Source organism: Lampetra planeri, chromosome 1 (assembly GCF_965212315.1).
Source record: "Lampetra planeri chromosome 1, kcLamPlan1.2.h2, whole genome shotgun sequence".
NCBI lineage: Eukaryota > Metazoa > Chordata > Hyperoartia > Petromyzontiformes > Petromyzontidae > Lampetra > Lampetra planeri.
In genome coordinates this window covers 1,063,643-1,085,734 of record NC_136107.1, presented here as the reverse complement: position 1 = coordinate 1,085,734, position 22,092 = coordinate 1,063,643, and the positions used below count along the sequence as shown (strand labels likewise).

At 47.6% G+C, this 22,092-nt stretch overlaps 2 protein-coding genes across 2 annotated transcripts in view; one reads left to right on the top strand and one right to left on the bottom strand.

Annotated features, from left to right (window-relative positions):
* Window positions 1–3,630, bottom strand: part of LOC144722472 (tensin-3-like) — a 144,308-nt gene extending 140,678 nt beyond the window's left edge. The window contains exon 1 of the mRNA XM_078600876.1: window positions 3,230–3,630. Coding sequence (XP_078457002.1) covers window positions 3,230–3,322 — 93 coding nt within the window. The 5' untranslated portion in view covers window positions 3,323–3,630. The remainder of the gene's footprint in view (window positions 1–3,229) is intronic.
* Window positions 3,631–13,495: 9,865 nt separating this feature from the next.
* LOC144722135 (aspartate--tRNA ligase, cytoplasmic-like) lies at window positions 13,496–21,349 on the top strand. Its single transcript, XM_078600342.1, has 18 exons — window positions 13,496–13,662; window positions 15,401–15,494; window positions 15,667–15,696; window positions 15,816–15,873; window positions 16,112–16,204; window positions 16,340–16,442; window positions 17,231–17,333; window positions 17,421–17,501; window positions 17,620–17,679; window positions 17,779–17,890; window positions 18,015–18,149; window positions 18,412–18,559; window positions 18,874–19,020; window positions 19,409–19,451; window positions 19,599–19,679; window positions 19,779–19,890; window positions 20,315–20,386; window positions 20,685–21,349. The coding sequence occupies exons 1-18, from the start codon at window positions 13,637–13,639 to the stop codon at window positions 20,774–20,776; spliced, it is 1,590 nt and encodes a 529-aa protein (XP_078456468.1). The 5' UTR covers window positions 13,496–13,636; the 3' UTR covers window positions 20,777–21,349.
* The last annotated feature ends 743 nt before the right edge of the window (window positions 21,350–22,092 follow it).

Here is a 22,092-nt window from a genome sequence, read left to right as displayed (position 1 = left end):
TTCCTGAGCCTCTGGTTGCTTTGTGTCAATTGACATTGGGATTTTTAGCAGTGGGTTTTAACCTCCGAGCCGTGACCTGGTAGAGGATTGCACAGGATTGAGGTTGGGGGGGGTGCAATGGTGAATGGGGAATCACTGAAGAGGCCTTCAACCAGAACAGAGCATGCACATCTATTTGTGCAATGTGCAAAAGTCTATATCTGTCACTGTGTCGCTTATGTTGAGTGATGGGCTCAGCTACCCAAACCATATCATGCTTTTTGTAAGTTTATTTGCCAAGCGAGACGGCCTACGTAAACATAACTACTACAAACAGCCGCCATTCGCCACTAAGCGGCGGTGACGTCACTACGGCGCTTGTGCCAGGCTAGGTGTACGTGGACATGACGCGTCAGCATTCACAAATCGCGTGTGCAGTGTATAATACAGTTTAATGAAACAATATTTTCAGGACCATAAAGCACGATAGAGTCGACATGTATGTAATTAACACGTGATTGGAACAATGGCCAACCACAGTAAAAATCACCAGACTTGAAATGGCATGAAAGTGTAACAAAAAAAACTCAACACATTCGTCAATAAAACTGTGTGTGCGTGTGTGCCCTATTCAATTAAATAGGCGACGTTTCGGGAAGTGGCCCTTCTTAATAGCAGGTAGAGAGGCCAGAGGGACAGAGTGGAGAAGCCTGGGGCTGCACTCTGCCCCACCGTGGAGCCGACACGCACCGCTCCCCAGAGCGAGTCACTTCAGACTGAATGAAGAGCGACGTTCATCAGCGTCCCATCCTGCCTTCCTCCTCCACTCATACTCTACACTCACAGTCATGTTGCCCCCCACCCCCTGCACCTCCGATTAACACGGTTGGCTACGTACAGCGCGAAAGAAGTTCAACATACGTACAGCCACGGTTGTTCGCAGTATTGATAGCGGAGGACGTGCGCCATCGGTACACTGAGCCCCCTGGTCCATCCCGAGTTTAAAAAAATCAACAACTGAAGGGACCTCGATTTAAAGCTTTCGTGACTGCAGGGATTCATCTTCTTGGTTCTTTCGGTAAAGTCACGTAGAATGGAAATAATAAAATAATAAAATAAAACATAATAAAATTATTCTCACGACGTTTCGGCCACAACGCAAGCAGCCGTCCTCAGGTGAAGACCAGGTCTGTCGGGGAGACAGCGACAGACCTGGTCTTCACCTGAGGACGGCTGCTTGCGTTGTGGCCGAAACGTCGTGAGAATTATTTTATTATGTTGCATTTTATTATTGTATTATGAAGGGACCTCCCGACATGCAAATGAATCGCCACACGTTGGCCATGGATATGGTGAGTCCAGCCATGCGTTGGCTCTCTCGTGTGAGCTGAAGGCACAAAGAGCCTCCGGTGACCGGTGCTAATAGCGGTGCTCGCTCCGACTGCACGCAGCGGACGGCTCGCACCTGCGAAGCTCACAGCAGCGAAGAGTGGAGCGAGATCGGTGAGGATGTGACATGCTGGGCGTACATAGAGATCGTTGTCATCGGAGCCTGTCCACCAGCTTCGCTAGGGAGTACTGCATACCACTTTGCTTCGAGAACGATGGGACAATAACAGTGAAATATACACCACCACCAGCACCCCCCCCCCCACGTCACTATGTTTGAAACGTGCCCGTGGCGACAGCGCGTCAACATTGACGATGACCCGTGTAACCAATAAGATGATATTTCCCCTTCCTCTCACAACGCAGTCCCCCTGCATAGATAAAGGCTCATTAATAACCCCCCGAGGATGGGGCAGCAGCTGTGAATTAAGTCACACATTTAGCTAAGTGTCTAATAGCTTGCCAGCGGCAGTGTGCGGCCTCTTGCGAGCTGCTTTGACAAAATAGTGAATTCCGTGTTTCTGATACGCATACCGGAATGATATCGCTCGTACAGTGCCTTGCACATCCGGCAAACACCGATAATAGATCGGCACACCGGGCATTTTAAAGACACAGTTCTCAACTGCGCAGGCAACCACTATCATTGCAGACTGCGGTGCAAGTCTGCCCCACACATTCCGCAAGAAATACACGCCAGCACACACCGAATTACAGCCTATATCGTTATAGGGGCCGCACTGCAGCATGTCTCGAATTCGAAACGGCAATTTGGTTTGTCTCCGTCCTTCCGCCGTTTGTGCAAATTCTGCAGTTGGGCACCGATGCGAGTGGGCGCCGCTAGGAGGGCAATGGGGGGGGGGGGCTTTGTCTCAAAGTGGGGGCCCTTTGTCTCAAAGTGGGGGCCCTTTGTCTCAAAGTGGGGGCCCTTTGTCTCAAGGTGGGGGCCCTTGTCTCAAAGTGGGGGCCCTTTGTCTCAAAGTGGGGGCCCTTTGTCTCAAAGTGGGGGCCCTTTGTCTCAAGGTGGGGGCCCTTTGTCTCAAGGTGGGGGCCCTTTGTCTCAAAGTGGGGGCCCTTTGTCTCAAGGTGGGGGCCTTTGTCTCAAAGTGGGGGCCCTCTGTCTCAAGGTGGGGGCCTTTGTCTCAAAGTGGGGGCCCTTTGTCTCAAAGTGGGGGCCCCACGCTGGAAGCGGCCACGGGGCCAAACACAGCGGCAGCAGCAGCAGCACCAACACTCACCGCTCGCGGCCACTCTGCACAAACAACCCGACGCGTCTCACCGCCGTGCTTCTGTAGCGCAGGAACGCGCCAGGACATCTCTTCGGTGTTTCCCATAATGCTGTGCTACCACGCGTGCCGTGATCCAAATAATTGAATGATTTAATTAACGTTTAAACCCCCGATAAAGAGACGAGGATTGTTTTGTCGTTAGTTTTTCAGCTGATCGTAAAGATGTTGCTTCCATATGTGACATCCATAGTAAGCTCGGTTAATACCGCGTGCGTGGTATTATTTACTGCCATAAGCCATTGTGACGTAATCACGTGCATCAGAGCAAATATCTATCACATGGCAAAGGTTCGCGTATATGTTCGTTAAACCTCCGATTAGCACGGTTGGCTCCGTACGGCGCGAAAGAAATTCAACATACCCACAAACAACACTCATTTCTAAAACACGCTCCTTGCCGAGGTGAACTCGCGTCAACTATGCACGCCCTTGAGATCACTTCACTCCTCACGTGGCAGCGATGGCGACCGACAGACTTGGCGTGTCAGTCGTGCGACGGTCTCTCACTCACACAGGCACCGAGAGAGAGAGAGGGGCAGCCGTGGGCGGCACGTGGAGAGGCGTGCACTCACCTGTGCACAGGTGCACGTCGCGCAGGGCAGGTGGCAGCCCAGCTCTCCCTTGGCGGAGCGCCTCACGCAGCACAGCAGAGTCATTTGGAACATTTCTCCCTCCTCCTCCTCTCAACAGTCAGCCAGAAAGCACCGAAATTACTGCCTTAAAATCCGTTCCAGCGCTAGACTGTGTTCACAACAACCATTGCTTCACTTTAAGAGCGCGGCTTCTATGTGTTGTGCCTCTGAGTGCAATGCCAATGTGGACCTCTTAATGTGAGTGTGGCATCAATTTTTTTGGAACATCTGCCGTTAGCTACTGCTTCAAAAAAAGTGACTTTTCATCAGCTTCTTTGGCACGAAATAAATTATTGTTCACACACAAGCTACATGCCATCCACACTGAAATATTTTCCTTTTCCAGCCCCTTCTCTCCCCTTCTCCCACTCTCTCTCTCTTTTCCTCATGTGCTGCCCTCCATTAACAAGCAGGTTACAAACCTGAGCAGTGATTGGGCGGCTGCGAACCCCCCAGGGGAGTTGCAGCCACGGCCCCAATTGGGCCATTTTGGCCGTCCTGAGCTGCCCTGTTTTTTTGAGCCGGCTCCTTTTTTTTCTCTTTCACGGTGAAATGTGATGATGGAGGGGAACGCCTCGCCCGGCCCCGGCCTCCTCCCCACCAAGTTAGCGTCTACGAGGAGCCTGGCCCTCGGGGACCCACGGCGACTCTCTCGCTCTCTGCTCTCTCGCTCTCTCGCTCTCTGCTCTCTCGCTCTCTCGCTCTCCGCTCTCTCGCTCTCTCGCTCTCACTGCTCTTGAGTGAAAGCAGCACTCCAGCAACAAACAAACCCGGTGCGTTTGTGGCCACCCCGAGTGCGGCAAAATACGAGGAGGGTCTTGCTTTTTTTTACTTTTACACACCTACTGCAGACTCAAGATTGCAAAATTAAAATTATGGATTCGTTTTAAAACACAAACGACACCTATAAGTTCATGTTGTTGTTTTTTACAGAAAAGTCACGTCATTGTACTTTCCAGATGTGTCACAAACGATGATCCGTCCATTTTAATAAACTAACATTGTGACACAATGTGTACTCATGACTTTCCACAGACATTATCTATAATTAAATTAACAGATCTTGAGGCTTACCGTAGAACATCATCAAAGTGTCCCTAATTCATCTGCTCGATACAGGCTTTTGTCAGAACTCTCAAACTTTTAAGTCCGCGTGCAGACAGACAAATGGGTGTCATTAATCTGGCCCAGTGCACTTCAGAAGCCAAGTAAATTGAAGGATGAATGGTATGTTAAAAGGAATTACACTGATCGTATACTGCTACTCTACTGTATACCCCAAAAAATGTTAGCCTGGAACAAACCCCTCTGTGCAACAGTGCTGATCCATTAAAAAAAAGAACACATCTCGGGTAAGAATTAATAAAACCACAACCTTTTTGGATATTTTCTCTTGACAAGTTAATCTGATAGGTACGAAAGGAAATTGGGTCTGACAGCAGGCTTTGGGAACGAGACAAAGGGGCATCTGGAGGCTGTAAAAACATCGCGTACAGGGCCGCAGCAACAAGAAGCAGGATGTCTCCCAGCCCCTCGAACTCGTCATCGCCGCACTCAGTGCTACCTTCTCATTTCCATCGCTGCAGCCAATGAATGCACTCGGAGGTAATCGCTCAGGTACACGCAAACACTGATCAATCCGTCGAACGTACCGCTCGGCACATTTATATCCACGTAGCTATTTCATGGCTGAGACAAATAATACCAGTGTTTCGCAAATTAATTTCAACTCTAATCCCTTCGTTCCTATAATTGTGACTCAGAGTTATATAGAAATTATAATTGTACAGCTCAGAGTCAATCCACTCCTCCCCTGCCGTGTTACCGCACTGGTCACGTTGATCTTGGTGAACCCAATATCCGTTCAGATATCGCTCAATACTGATGTTAGCCGTGGCCAGGGATTCAACTCATGTTACCTTGTTCATAGCTCACGCTGCATCGAATGTGACATGATCGTCACATGGTCACTATTAACAGTGTGGCACGCATAAACAGATGGTTGGTAATTTTTTTATACTGAAAATCTAATTGAGCATCATATTTCCAGACCAAGCCAGTGTACAGTGGGGAAAAAAAACGAACGGTCATATTTTTGTTCACGATGTTCTCAACAGCATGTTCACATACTCAATGCAGATTCCACCAATGTTATGCCACACCGGGGACTGCCATGCATTTTTACTATTCTGGGTCCAGCCAACATGCACATCTGGTGTGTTCCTTATGGGCGCAGAATGCATCTACATGAAAGGAAATTGTACTCAGAAGATAACAGGTGATTTATGGGAACCCGACTCGGGTATTTGAGATACATTTCAATGATTTTGAAATTATGCTTTTTTATAAAGTAATAACACATCCCTTTGTCACACCGCTGTTGGATAAAGGCCACCCCACGGCGTGTCAATCACTGGCGTTGTTCGACTGCACTGCACCACGCTGGTCAGTGCGGGTTGATGAACCACAGGGACCCAGGACCAGTTGGGACATCACTCACCGCTGATGTTAGCCGTGGCTGGGAATCCAAGTCGGGTCAATGGGCACGTAGCGCAGTGCGCTAACCACCGTGCCATTGCTCCAACGCCCACTAGTCAACCTCCCAATTCATTTGTAAAAAAAATAAACATTAAATAAGTTGCTTATGTATTTGCTAAAGTAACAGTTTCACAATAGGCGTATTAGTCAAACAAACTGTTGACTTTAAACCAAGAGCGAAATGGACACATTGGAGTTAACGCAGCTGCAATGATTCACCCTAATCTGCGGATTATAAGATGCTACTCAGAAAGTAAAACGCGCCACCCAAAAACCCGTGCCCGTTATGCACACACACCGACCAGATTATAAGACCCCCCACCCCCACTTTAATAAAAAAAATATAAAAAATACACAGGGGGTTGGAAATGCGTCTTATAATGCGGAAAATACAGTACGAAAAATTACTTTTCTGTCGAGATTTTTAAAAAATGTGAGTGTAGAATCATACCTCTGCGTTGTCCACCGCACACGACACAATGGCCGCGCCACGAGTCCAAGTGGGACACGTGTCCTCGGTGTTGCCAGACGACTCACAGGGACGACCGTGCAAGCACACGAGGATAAAAAATATATATAATTTCCCTGTGTTTTCAAACAAGTAGAACACACACACACACACTGTGTACGGTTCTACATGGAAGCAAAAGCTGTGCATCCATAACGCATGTAACTTACTGCTCGTTAAACAAACACGGATCTGTTTCCCTTCGAGTATTTGCTCCCATTGACGTTACACAACGCGAGCCATTCACGACTTTCTTTTTCAAACCAAAACAAATGTCATTTGACATTTGAAAATAAATACTGCCGTTCAGAGCGTTTTGATTGATTCCTCATGGAGGTTAAACTTGCTTGAGACATCTTAACGTCCATTCATCCTTGCAGGAAAAGGGGCATTGTACTTTTCACCAGAGAGATGTATTATTCCGTATTAGCAGATACAAGAAGCAGCACGTATTGCTTATTAACCTTCAACTCATTTCTCCCGTGGCTATGCAACCAACATGCGGCTTCCTGCAGACGCGTCGTGGTTTCCTCAGACAAGGTTCGCCGGAGGTAACCTGAGGTGTGGGGCCCTATAATGTGTCGGTCTTAAACACGTGAACAATTGAAATAGTTTCATCTTCAAAAAATGAGGCCCAATTACTTGTGACAGCTTGCTTCCGGTGTGCGAGCGTGTCACAGCTGAGCCTGACAAATTTATTGAATTAAAATCGTGTTCTCTCCTCACTCGTTTGACGTTGAACGTGTGTCTACATACGTAAGAGGCAATCTGTCTTGCACAGGGCCAACGGTGCTGAATGTTATCATTGAGTTGGTCAAAATAATAAATTCCAAATAAAATAAGACGTTGGCTTCGTATACTTGCACACAAGCATGCCAGAACTTACCAGCATATGGTAGTCACATCACATACAAGTATCCAAAACATTATCATGGAAAGAAAAACAATTTGGAAAAAGAATTCGATTCAACCTCAACAGTGGAAAATACATACTCGGGTATTTAAGGAACTAAATTTCGATTTAAATCTTTCGTGACTGCAGGGATTCATATTCTTGGTTCTTTCGGTAAAGTCACGTAGAAGCGTCTGACGCTGTCTTTCCGACAGACCTGTTCTTCACCTGAGGACGGCTACTTGCGTTGTGGCCGAAACGTCGTGAGAATTATATTTTATTATGTTTTTATTTTTTTTATTTTTATTTTTTTATTTCCCTTCTACGTGACTTTACCGAAAGAACCAAGAAGTATTTAAGGAACTGTTCTGGGGGAGCAGTGGCGCAGCAGTTAGCACACCAAACGATGAACCCTGGATGTGTTTGATATCTGGCCAAGACTCACATGAGTGGCGTGTTTTATCTGAATCCGTCCTCGATCTTCCTTCACCGACCTGCACTGATCAGTATGGCGAAGTGTGCTTATACCACGCACATGACCAACACCTTCATCAAGCAGTGGATTGACAAAGGGCTGTTAAGCTAATACTGTAATTGCCTAACCTTTGTGTATGTTGCTTCTCATTGTGTAATTGTTATAAACGCATTTGAAACATCATGTAAAATTACTATAAAATGTACAGTCCTGATGAATAAAAAATTGCAGAGATTGGCAGTCGGCTGTCGTGTACACGGTGGTTCAACTTATGATTGTGCTGCTGTGGGGGTCAGCAGAAAGTAATCCCACTTATGTCGAGTCGTTGTGTATTGATCAGCTGGTGCTGCCCGAATTATACTGGATGCAAAAAAATACCTAAATGAAGAGGGAACAAGACACACGGTCAAATCCTGGAAGCACAGTGCATGGTACACCACGTATTCCTGAATGCAGCTACAGGACGCACTCATAAAACCAGCAATGCATTGTATGGCACAAAGACGCGTGCAGGACCACCCAGACTTCAAAAAAAAGACACCAACGTGTATTTGTTTAAGCTGCCTCGGACAAAATCACTGACAATGTGCTCAAGCTTGTCAGATCTCAGAAGCAGGCCTGGCATGAGCCTGGATTGTGCTTCAATGGGTGACCATCAATGCACAACAAGTTGCCCCGGGATTACAGGGCTACGTGGTGGGACAGCAGAGAGCAGTGCGGCTAACTCCCATTGAAGCCCTGCACGTACCCACGCGCCTACACCAACACTCCCCGCCTTCACCAGCCCGCAGTAACCGGGCAGGTGAAGTATAGCCAGACAACCCCAGTGGACCGACAAAGTGTGCGCGGGCCCTCGCCCAGACGTGGACCGACACAATGGCGTGTTTATATAGTTACATGGGTTCTGCTTTATAGTTACACTGTGCTTGGAGTGTCAACAGTAAATACGGGCGTTGCAGTGAACGAGGCAGCTGTCGGTACGCTTGGCTGAGGAGTGTCTCGTACACGTGTCCCCGTCCCTGCGTGTGACCAGGGGCTGACGCAGCACCACCGGCAGCTGTGGTCGCACTAATTGACTGAGGGGGCGTTGACAGGGGCAGGCCCTTAAATCCCTACTTGCCAATTTCCCATTTGAGGGCCACAATTACAATTTCACTGTGACCCCCCCCCCCTCCTGTCTGGCAACGCAGAGGCCGACTCGGTGAGCTCTGTCCCTCGTGTGCTGAAATCGCAAAAAGATCTGCCTCGCCGTGAGAACATCAAAGGGGGGTTGTTTTACAATATCCACCAAAAAAATAAACAAGGTCTTAATGTGAAATGAACGGCGTTTTGCTAAACAATATCTCAGGCCAATGTTTGAAGGAAACGTTAAAAGGAAAGGCGCAATGGAGCGTGACATCCATGAACGGAGACATTTACTTTTACAAGCGGGGAGTTGCTTCACCATGGTAATGAGCAAAACATTACCGCGCACAGATAACAACGCCACAGTTTGAAACACTATACCCGTGCTAGGAGGTGAACGTCAACATCCACACGGAATCAGCTGCCTGCCCAAAGTCACCGTCGAGTCGGCTGCTCTCACGGCGAGTGCGTTCGCGTGAGACGACACATTTGCTTGTGGCACCGATTCGTGAGCGTTATCGATTGTTACGGCGCAAATTTTGTCCAGATGGTTGTGGGGTTTTTCAAGGCATTTTCCAGGCAAACCTATGACAATACAGTAGTCGGATTGGTGTGGCAACGCTAGAGTCGAGCCACGCGGCTCATTGACGGCAGTGCTTCTGAACATCGCCGATACGTCAAACACGGACAACCGCTCGGAATGTCCCCAATGTTTGGTGCGCCGAAAAAACAAACAGCCAGACGCCAGCCGCAATCGGGGTTACTTGACTTGAAAACGTTTTAGAATGCCAGGTATTCAAAACACCAAACTCGGGTCTCAATTAAAGCCCTCATGGAAAATGGAATGTGCGGAACATTGCACAAGGGGCACTTGGAACAGAAACGAGACTTTGAAACGTTGGGGAGGGAGGGACCCGAGGCATAGGCAGAATGAATTCACTGTTGCATGCAGCTCCTCATTCATTGCCCAGACTTAAAACCGAGTGCAAAGGGCCAAACTCACCCCGCCGGTGGCTTTCACAAGGAGTGGCAGCCAATGGACGGAACGTAAATAGTGATGATCATGATCATGATGATCATCATCAGCTCGTGTGCAGGAGCGAGGTGGATTGTTACGCCACAGAACCGTGGGAGTTTGCGGCGACGACGACTTGGGAAGGCCTTCATCTAGCAGTGGATTGCTCACGGCTGATGATGATGATGATGGCTTCCGCAGATCTGGGTCCATAAAGTCCTGCCAGTGCAGTGTGATTCTGCCCCAGGCGGCACGCAGACCACAACATATTATTTGCCATGCGCTGTGGCATATCACGGCTGCTGATACCGTATATCGATTTGCAGAATATCAACATAACTGAGTATTTCTCCGATTTATTGTTGCGATCCTGAAGAAGCTTGCAGTACGTGGAGTGAAACGTCGAATATCAACACGTGACAACACCATCTTAAAACAGAGCGGAGAACTACGCAGCTCGACGCAGGGCAGCATCAGCCTACGCAGTTACAATTCTCATTGCACAGGCGACGTTGGCAGCTCAACGAATGCCTCTGGAGCCTGGACGCAAGTGCATGGCGCCCTCTGCTGCTCAAGGGCCACGTGCAAAGCACGGAATAAGCTTTCCAAAATCTTCTTGGTTCTTTCGGTAAAGTCACGTAGAAGGAAAGTAATGAAATAATAAAAAATAAAACATAATAAAATAATTCTCACGACGTTTCGGCCACAACGCAAGCAGCCGTCCTCAGGTGAAGACCAGGTCTGTCGGGGAGACAGCGTCTGAATAAAAAACACCACGCTTGGAGCGTATATTTAAGCTGGGTTGTGGTGTTGTTTCATTCAGACGCTGTCGCCTCGGCAGACCTGGTTTCACCTGAGGACGGCTGCTTGCGTTGTGGCGGAAACGTCGTTAGAATTATTTTATTATGTTTTATTTGTATTATTTTATTACTTCCCTTCTACGTGACTTTACCGAAAGAACTAAGAAGATGAATCCCTGCAGTCACGAAAGCTTTAAATCGAAATTGTTTTTTGTTCCATATTCCCGTCAAGGCCCTCCTCGCCTCTGTCCCAACGCCACCAACTCCTCCACCTCCATTACGCAAGGTCATAAGTTACGTCTCACCAAAATTACGTGTCCTTTTCCTATTACTCATTTACAGTCGTATCGACTAAGCCGTGTCCGAGCCTGTGTCGCGTGAACGATTCAGACGAATTCCACCAGAGCTGGCGTCCATAACGCATTCCTGAGATGTCCCTCAACACGAGGGGAACGCAGAGAGGGCAGCGACGCGCTGCGTGCATAGGTGGACCCACGGTCTCTCCCGTGGCACCACGGGAACATTGCCCTCACCACACCTGGTAAACCTTGGTGGGGGGGGGGGGGCGGAAACGAGAATAGAATTGATTCAATCACAACCCTTTGTCGTGTGTATGTTTGAACCTATTTCGCACCGTAGGTAACCAACCGTGCGAATCGAAGGTGCACGGCTGGATGAATATTTACCAGTCTATAAATGGCACAGGAGCGGTTCAGGATCAATCGCCAATGATGTTAGCCGCGAATGGGATTCTAGCTCGGGTAACCTCCCAGTAAATAAGGAAGATTTGGTCAACGCTGGCCTAACGGTTTGAACCACATGCCAACGTTTGCCCAACGTCGCATGTTTAGTGGGATATTGTAGGGTTAAACCTTTTTTTGGTATTCATCTTCTTGGTTCTTTCGGTAAAGTCACGTAGAAGGGAAATAATAAAATCATAAAAATTAAACATAATCAAATAATTCTCACGACGTTTCGGCCACAACGCAAGCAGCCGTCCTCAGGTGAAGAACAGGTCTGTCGGAAAGACAGCGTCATTGAGAAAGACAGCGTCATTCAGACGCTGTCTTTCTTTCCGACAGACCTGTTCTGCACCTGATGACGGTTGCTTGCGTTGTGGCCGAAACGTCGTGAGAATTATTTTTATTATGTTTTATTTTTATTATTTTATTATTTCCCTTCTACGTGACTTTACCGAAAGAACCAAGAAGATTAATCCCTGCAGTCACGAAAGCTTTAAATCGAAACTTTCTTGGGTAGTTTTTTATGAGCAACTCCGGTTTGGCAGCGGAGGTCTCACTCCGAATGAGTCGAGCCGCATTATATTTTCATCAGCTACATAACGCCCACTGAGCTGTATAGCTCTTTTTCAGAATCGAACTGGCCACAAATGATAGCTCAACGAATTGGCTTATCACGTGGAAATTTATAGCAGCCAAATACTCGAACGCTACCTCGCCGATCACTCTATAAGAGGCGTCGGGCCTTCTCGGCCTCAGTCATGTTCTCCCTTCTCTGCTTACGAAACGTGGAGCCTGATAAAGGAACATCTGTGCCGATTGCAAACATTCAGGCTGACCTGCCAACGATCCATTCTGGGTTTAACCAGACCGGATCGTCTGAGGCAGTGTGTGTCGCTCCTGTCACCACAGCAGGGGGACGAAGGTCCGGGTCTGCCCCGTGAGCTGTCAGCAGCGAGCCTTCGACACTTCACGTGGCCTCAAAGTGCACTTAACCTGGCACAAACGTCGTTATGACGTCACCTCCACTTCGTGGCGACTGGTGGTTGTTGTAGGGTTCAGTACGTTAAGCGCAGGGTGTACGCTTGGCTACTTACTCTTACATAGAGTATTGTGTTGATGTGTGATAAGTCCGTTCCGATGTTCTTAGCCCAGAACCAACTCTGCAAATTTCGCATTCCCATGGCGGTGGTTAGTCCTTAAATACGCAAGCCGAAACAGTTATTCTCGTGACAGAACGAAGGCTTGTGGGTCCTGAGCTGTCCCACTGAGTTCGAACCTTTGTGATGTGAAAACAGGAAAAACCATGCACATGCATGGGTTCTGCCGCGTTTCCCAACGTGCGTTTAATTGCGTTGTGTAACAACACGCAATTACTCCGTGTAAATGTCATCACATTCAACGATGCGACGGGTGGTGTAAAAACACTCCCCTGAGCTGCACGATCTGCTGTCACACGAAGCTTTGGCGTGGTAGATCGGCCCAGGGGGTTAAACCTCCAGATGCGGGCTTGTGCTCGGCGGTGTCGGATTTGGGAGTTTTTTCCTCCCGGTTCATAATCGTAGAGGGGCTCGTGCCCGGCCGGAGGTTTTTTTTCTCTTTCCCCTCCAGGTCCCCTTGCTGGATGGAGGCTTTTCCCACGGCAGCCGCTATACACACACACTACTCACTACTTGCATGCAGCACCCCGCTGCTATGTGCTAGTCCGGGCTCCCTGTCTTGGTGCCCTTCTTCGCTCGGCGAGCGCGAGCCTCCACGCTGTACGCGCCCTCGGTGGCCACGCGAAGTTCCTCGTAGACCTCCGCCGGGCTCACGCAGTGGGACATTCATCACAACAATACGCGACACTCATTGTCATTGTGTGGGTCGTCACGAAGAACCCCAACCAACGCTGCACAGAGACCTTGCCCTGCCCGGAACCCATTCACCAAGGCCCAATGACGGCGTGGCAGGGTGAAGCCAGGGCGAGGGGGAAGGAGGTGCTCATTTTGCCCTCAATTCCAGCCAAGCCCCCCCGGCGCTCTCCGCCACGGGGCCCCGGGCGAGCCCCGGCCACGTGCAGCGCCTCGCGCTCCCCGCCACGTGGCGCTCGCGGGCGGGTGACGTCACGCGGTCAGGGGTTACTTCGGGGGGCGGGCGAGCCAGACTCGGCGTACACGTGCGGAGACACAGAGAGGGCCTTACCCCACCGACTCTCTCGCTCTCCGCCTCTTCCTCCCCGTGTCTCTCTATCTCTCGCCTGCCCAGAGAAGCCATGTCCGACGCCGCCGCCGCCGCGAGGTGAGTGAGCGAGAGGACGAGGGGCAGCGAAGGCTTCCTGCCCTGGGTTCGCCCTGTTAGCCGGGGGCCTCCCGGCCTCGGGAAGGGGGCAACGCCGGGTCTGGTTCGTACTCGCGGTAGACCGCGGTGCTAGTGGTGATGGTGGTGGTGCTGGTGGTGGTGCGTTTATCTCGTGCTCGGTGCGAGATCTTGGGGCAGTAGCTGGGGGTCAGTGAGCGGTGGTGATGGTGATCAGGGCTGCGATGCAGCGTTGACAGCTGTTCATTGTCAGTGAATTTCAGCTGATTTCATCATCGCGGCGCTGTCGTGGCTGTACGGAGCAGGTGTGTGTGTGTGCTAGGTGTGTGTGTGCTAGGCGTATGTGCTAGGTGTGTGTGCTAGGTGTGTGTTCTAGGTGTGTGTGCTAGGTGTGTGTGCTAGGTGTGTGTGTGCTAGGTGTGTGTGTGCTAGGTGTGTGTGTGCTAGGTGTGTGTGCTAGGTGTGTGTGTGCTAGGTGTGTGTGTGCTAGGTGTGTGTGCTAGGTGTGTGTGCTAGGTGTGTGTGTGTGCTAGGTGTGTGTGTGCTAGGTGTGTGTGTGTGCTAGGTGTGTGTGTGTGCTAGGTGTGTGTGTGTGCTAGGTGTGTGTGTGCTAGGTGTGTGTGTGTGTGTGCTAGGTGTGTGTGTGTACGTGTGCACGTCTCGGTAAGTCCACGATTGAGTTGTTGGTTCGTGTGTCTGATGCATCGCTGTCAATCCCTGATCAGTGCCCTACCTGATTACAGACCAATTCAGACCTTATTGACCACCCCGTGCCGCTTATAAATCTCAACGTTCATCCTACAACGTCCCATCACAAGCGAGAAACACAAACAAATAGACACAAACATGTTTTTGGCCGTATTGAAACGGCCGTACGCCGTATGGACCTGAAAACTCCACTTCCCTGTACAAGAACAATAGGGGGGGGGGGGGTGAACCCTTGTGGGATGAGAGTTCTGTAGCTGATGGCAGGCACCGTAGTCGAACTGACGTCCCGAAAATAAAGGGCAACCCCCGTGTGTGTGTGTGTGTTTGTGCTTGTCGGGTCGAAATAAAGTGAAGCAATTCTGGCCAAAAGCTCACGGAAAGCTAACTGATTGCAAGGCGCACCACCAACATGCAAGGGGAGGGTGTGGGAATGCGTCTTCTACTCTGGATAACAGAGCCCAGTGCATGCGTGGCACGCGAACCACCACCACCACCATGCCTCTTCATTGCTGCGATGTCTGTGTGGAGCATCACCGTGGCATGTTGCGGCGCAGTCGTGGAACGTTTTGCTTTATCAGCATTTCAAGTTTACTACTTTCATACGGAAACGCACTTCGAGGTGATAAAAGCACACACATGTCTAGAGCTGTCAATGATGTATCTTCCTCTTTACAATTCACAATTGCCCTGTGGCAGAGTCCAACCGGTGCGGTTTTGAGTGCGGGTTTCATTCTGCTGGAACGCAGCCTGTTCGCTCACAGCTGTTGGCTGTCCTTCAACAACCATCTTGCTGACCTCCTTACGTCAGCTGGAGAGTCCTACTCATCAAAATGCTTCCCAGTATCATTCCTGTGTACCATATTCATAAATCTGAGCATCGCCGTCAGTGACAGTAAACGTATTGTCATTAAACACAATTAAGGTGTGTTGTATCTGTCGGCTGGCTTACTATGTATGCAGGCTGGCAATCTGTAGTTGGCACTCCTTGAGGAGGGACTTGGTTTTGTTGCAGTGAGGAAGGGCAGGTCACCTCCAAGAAGGGTCTGAAGAAGCAGCAGAAGGAAGCTGAGAAGGCGGCAAAGAAAGCTGAGAAGCAGGCTCAGGCGGTGAGCGTGAGAATCCACGCACGCACGCTTCGTGGGCCCACATTGTCTGGCGTTATGGCTCAACAAAGGTTTTACCCCACCGCGTAATAATACGGCTTTCGTAGACATGTGCTACGTGATGTTTGTGCACGCGTCTCACCGGGCCACTTAAATGGTATACATTGTTTTGCAGGCTGCAGGGCAACAAGGAAGTGAGGAAGAGGTAAGTGTGGGAAAACAGACATTCAACACAAATGTCTTTCATAAACCAACAGTTTTTATTGCCGAACAAATGTTAGTATTTTAATGCGCATCGTTTTGGTTTGGCTTTGGTCTTCATAGGACTATGCTAAGGATCGCTATGGAGTCCCGCCCATGATTCAATCACAAGAAAGAGTGGGTAAGCAAGTGCGATGATCAGTTCAGTATTATGCACTTCCAATGTTGTGCTTGATGTTATTTAGGTTACATTAGTGGGAATGATGCACCCTTCATTATTTTTCTGCTTGCATTTCATAGTTCTCATGTCAGTGCTTGAATTAAAGAGAAATTAAGGCCAATACTATAATAAGCACGTTCATATAAAGTGTGTCTGAATAGATGGAATTAGCAGTGCTGTAAATTTATTCAACATTCAGATCGCGTGCTGGTGCGTGTGGAGGAGTTGGCTGTGAAAAATGCGGATCAGAAGTTGTGGGTTCGAGCCCGTGTTCACACCAGCAGGAGCAAAGGTAAGTTCGAATTTCAATTGAATAAAACTTATCGCATGTTAATGTCATTCATTTTAAGAAGCAGAAAAACACCCCAAACGGGTAGCAAATTGTTGAAATGTGCTGCGTATTGCGGCGCCGCGTGTGGTCCCGCAGGCAAGCAGTGCTTCCTGGTGCTTCGCCAGCAACAGTTCAACGTGCAGGGCATCGTTGCCGTTGGCCAGAACGTCAGCAAGCAGATGGTGAAGTTTGCTGCAAGGTACCGGTCACATCTACACCAGTGCTTCCCTAACCTATGGCCTGCAGACAGCTAGTGGCCTGCAAAGTTGTGGGAAGTGGTCCACAGAACAGTTGCGGGGTTGACGGTGACCCGTGGTTCCAGAAAGTTTGGGAACCACTGCTGTACACCTAGTCCGGTCAGAGTGATTTCCTACGCAAATAAGCATTTAGGTGATGCTCTCATCTCCTGCTCACAGCCCTGAGCCTTTGGTGGAAACTCCTCATCCCTGTGACTAGGGTGAGTCTATCCATAGTACAACCACTGTTGAACTCCCCACAAAGTGATACTCGTATTATTGACCGCAGAGGAATGGTGGGCTTGGTCAGCCGTCAACCAGGAATTTAAATTGCAACTTTCCAATTGCGAGCAGCTCACTCTGCCACTGAGCCACTTTTCACCAACAATTTCTTGGAAATCACGTAATGTATTTAGAGTTTTTTTTACCTCTCCAAATTTACCTATATTTTCCTCAGCCGTTTTAATATAGAAAGTTTTTTTATTACGTGATTTCAGCTTAATATTACTCTACAAAGTATACATTTACAAGAATGAAATCTGTGAACGTTTAAAGCAGGATGTTGTCATCATCCAATCGTCAATAAAGACCTTCCCAATGCTGTTAGATGCCACATTCCACCTCACTTCTGGCCATGAGCTGATCTCAGAGCTCCCACTCCAGGTAGTTGTACTCTTGGGTGGACCTTGTTGACCAAAGATCAGGTGTTGGTATAAGATCATGACCATGGTTTTCTGTTTTCCTCTTTCAGTATAAACAAGGAGAGCATTGTGGATGTTGAGGGCTTTGTGAGGAAGGTCGACCAGAAGATTGAGAGCTGCACCCAGCAGGATGTAGAGCTGCACATAGAGCAGGTATCGTCACATTTAACTGCACGGGTCAGTCGCAGAGAGCTTGAAAACGAACCAAACGTTAATATTAATTCTGTACGTTCTCTGCAGATTTTCGTTGTCAGCATGTCGGATCCAAAGCTGCCGCTGCAGCTGGATGATGCCACCAGGCCAGAGAATGACAAAGAGGAGGTATACACATAAACGGTGCACAACAAGCCACGTGTTCCAATACTTTTACGTTATTGCTGACGCTGGTTGTGATTGTAATGATAATAAAACACTTGTCATTTATTCAATATTTCACTAGGATGGAAGAGCAACTGTGAACCAGGACACAAGGCTGGACAACAGAATTCTAGACTTGAGGGTAATTACAAAACCTCGCCACTTGACCATATTTTCAAAATATATAGATGCACATAAATGTTTAGTTTTTTTAATAACATTGCCTTTGCGTTTCTATTAGACGACCACAAGCCAGGCTATTTTCCGACTGCAAGCCGGAGTCTGCCATCTCTTCCGGGAGACCCTCATCAATAAGGGTTTTGTTGAGATTCAAACCCCGAAGATTATTTCAGGTACAGTTATTTGCGTTAGATAACAGTATGAACATTGGACAATAATTTACCTTTCCCACAAATGTGCTGCTTCAAATACACGTTCGTATTTTAGTTTAAGCCATTCCAATTGTTTGTCTTCCAGCTGCCAGCGAAGGTGGTGCCAATGTGTTCACCGTCACCTATTTCAAAACGAACGCATATTTGGCTCAGTCGCCGCAGCTTTACAAACAAATGTGCATCTCCGGTGATTTCGAGAAGGTGTTCTGCATCGGTCCTGGTGAGTCTTCACTCGGCAAGCCTTTGTGAACCCATAACCGGTTCATTATTATTGGGTGAGAATGTTTTTTAGTTGACAATGTATGGTAATTAAAACGTCCTACAGCATTTTACATGTATGTAAACTACATTGTGCGTAACTCATTGCAGCAAACATTGCATATGGACATCTATAAATATTTGACGGTCATTTGATGTTGCATCTGTGTAGCGAAATAGAACAACGTAGAACTGTATGCCAACGGATGTGTTATTTTTCATAGTTTTCCGTGCCGAAGACTCCAACACTCACCGCCACCTGACTGAGTTTGTGGGGCTGGATATTGAAATGGCCTTCAACTACCACTACCACGAGGTGGTAGAGTCCATTGGTGACACCTTGGTGCAGATATTCAAGGGTCTGCAAACAAGGTACAGGACTTTGACACCATCAGAGTCCAGATGCAGTGGGGTTTCAAAGTTTATCTTTAGTGCCGATTGCTTTGCATTTGTTTTGTGCCAGTGAAGTCGTCACTGCAACAGATGTGGTGGAGGCTTGCGACACTTTTTTTAAATAACGCGATCTAACCCAAAAACCTTTATTATGAACAGATGTTTTTGTTTAATATGTGGATTATATCTTGTTTTAATGCATTGAATGCAATTATTCCCCATTGATAGAACACGTGGAGTTGCACTTTTTCATCACGATGGATCATATCGCAATGCGTTCTCTTAACCGTTAGATATCAGACGGAGATCCAGACTGTGGGACGCCAGTATCCAGCTGAGCCATTCAAGTTCCTGGAGCCATCTCTGCGTTTGGAGTTCCCTGAGGCTTTGGCCATGCTCCGGGAGGCGGGTGTGGAAATGGGAGATGAAGAGGACCTCAGGTAAGTCTTGATGCACACAAACTACCACAACGTAAATTTCGATTTAAAGCTTTCGTGACTGCAGGGATTCATCTTCTTGGTTCTTTCGGTAAAGTCACGTAGAAGGGAAGTAATAAAATAATAAAAATAAAACATAATAAAACAATTCTCACGACGTTTCGGCCACAACGCAAGCAGCCATCCTCAGGCGAACATTCTTCGCCTGAGGATGGCTGCTTGCGTTGTGGCCGAAACGTCGTGAGAATTGTTTTATTATGTTTTATTTTTATTATTTTATTACTTCCCTTCTACGTGACTTTACCGAAAGAACCAAGAAGATACCACAACGTATTTTAAAGTGATTTTTTTAGATCATTAAATGCCATATGTCTCTTAATGTCTTTGGCAGTACGCCGAACGAAAAACTCTTGGGACGACTGGTTAAACAAAAGGTAAGAGAATGTTATACAAAAAACCGAATCCGAAATTAAAATCACTTGCGCTATTTGCAAATATTATATGCATGTATAAATGCAGTATCAATCTACAACTGTTATTTTGCTGCTACTGTTCTTGACTTATGTACATTATTTTTCCAGTATGACACAGACTTCTTCATTCTGGACAAGTACCCGCTGGCTGTTAGGCCGTTCTACACCATGCCTGATCATCGTGACCCCGTAAGTTGCATTTTCAATCTCGACAACTTTTTTTATATGACGTACACGGGGACACAACAGGTCATGTTTTCGAACGGCGAGTGTTGTTTCTCCTTTCAGAAAACTTCAAACTCGTACGACATGTTCATGCGTGGGGAGGAGATCCTATCTGGAGCTCAGCGAGTCCACGACCCAGAGCTTCTGACGGAGAGGGCCCGTCACCACGGCATAGGTACGTCCAGCACATCCACAGTGCCGGGAACAGGTTTAACGTGCTCGTTGCAGGGCACGTGACTATCGCCGCTCTGTAAAGCGTTGTTTTTCTCAAACGGGTCCAAAAACAAGAAGCGAATGCATGAGTTTCACTATCACTAATATGGAAATTCAAAAAGCACTATCAACAGAAATGTACGTGTAACATTATACCATTCCAATACGTTTATTCTGAAAAATGTTTGCAATGCTCATTCACATGATCGAACGATTGTGAAGGAAGCCTGATTAAATTGTTTTAACATTCGTAGAAGGAAATAACATTCCCAAGTGGTCACTGAAAGATTGGTAGTCAAGTTTACAAAGCATGGATTGTTGTATTATGAATGGTTAACACCTGATTGTAATTATATGGCGACCATGTCCTTTGTGCACCGATTCAGACCTGGAGAAAATTAAATCCTACATCGACTCCTTCCGCTACGGCGCTCCCCCCCATGCTGGAGGAGGCATAGGTAACTCCGTTGTGTGGCTGCGGTTTCACGCTTGTGCTGTTTTGTGCTCTGGCGCGAGTTGAGGTTGTACCGCTTTTTGTTCGGCATGATGTCCGACGTTTTGCTGCACGTGCAGGGAGCCTCTAGTTCTTTAAGCTCCCAGATCGTGGAGCAAAACAAATACGGCACAACCCGGAACACATCAGAGTGATGATAAAGTTGTAATTACCTTTTTTTGCTTTGTGTTTAATCACTTAAGTCTCCAGTGCAGCTGTTTTGGTCGGCGATTAAACACTCGCATGTGATCCTTGTCTCACAGGTCTCGAGCGGGTCACCATGCTCTACCTGGGCCTACATAACGTTCGCCAGACCTCCATGTTCCCACGTGACCCCAAGCGCCTGACTCCCTAACTGCAGCCGCCCACCCAGTGAATGCAGTGAAGCCACCAAGCCTTAAGCGGGGTTACAGCTTTGACGCTTTGTTTTTGACGTGCATGGAATACCTGCGGAATGTTTAGAAAGCATTCGCTGGATTTTGATCTTAGTGCTCCCCCATCAGGGCTATTTGCTTGTTACCTTGATTAATGGATTTTCCATGTCATTCTTCAGACTTTGTACTGGCAAATTTCTTGCAAAATGGTAATTGTTAAATATGCAGTTTTCCAAAAATAGTAACAAAAGGGATGTATTGGTCAAAATGATATAAATAATCTGTGTGGATAACGAATCAAGACCTAATGTTGGCATTAACACGTGCTGAATGAATCAGCTTCATGTGAATGAAGGTGTAGTACACGCTGCTGTCGAGAATCATTTTCCCTGATAATACATTAAAATTATGTCCTTATATTAACCACAAACATGAAAATATTGTTTACTTATTCCTTCAATTGTGAACAAATTTTTAAAAAGTACAAAACCAACGAAAACTAGTAATGAGCAATGTAATTTTTGATAACTGCACATTAAAATTGTTGCCGTGAATTGTGTGTGCGTGCAGTACGTTGCCTCTTCCCGTGTATTTGTATTGGGGCACAGTCAAGAGCCATTCTCGAACATCAAACATGGGAGCGATGCCCATATTGGGATGAGACTACAAGCATTGCCGACGGGTTCTCCTGTGCAAGGGCTTAGAACTCAACTTGGGCGTCAAATTGCAATTATTCCTTATGGCGTTACCCCGGGGTACCAAATAATACAAAATGGCCGAGGCAATTAAATATTCTATTTCTGGTACACTTTTTTCCAGGGGTGTACTTAACTTCACGACTGGGGTACCAATCAATCCGAAATCAGTGCTACTGCGCGATGTCGAAAACGCAGCGAGGACGATTGCGCCGAAACCCTGAACGCTCGTACGCACCGTAGTGGTGCATCGTGTACAGCTCGTCGAGATGAGTCGATTGCCGCATCGCCGACCATCGGACAAAATGACCGCATCGCGGACATTATGCGAGAGCCGGGGTACTATGGTACCGCCATAAGGTTCAATTGTGTAAACTACACATTTCCAGATGGGGTACAAATTATGTAGGTATGAACAGCATATATCAAATGAGATTGTCTGAATGAGCTAAAGTCTCTTAACCTTCATTAATGTACTGTCATTTGTAAATAAAACATCTCCACTTATCAGTGGTCTATTACAGGAATTGGCTTTTTACCAAACACATGAATGTTAATCATCTTACTTGGAAACCATTCACTTCCCAAAATGTAAGTGTAGA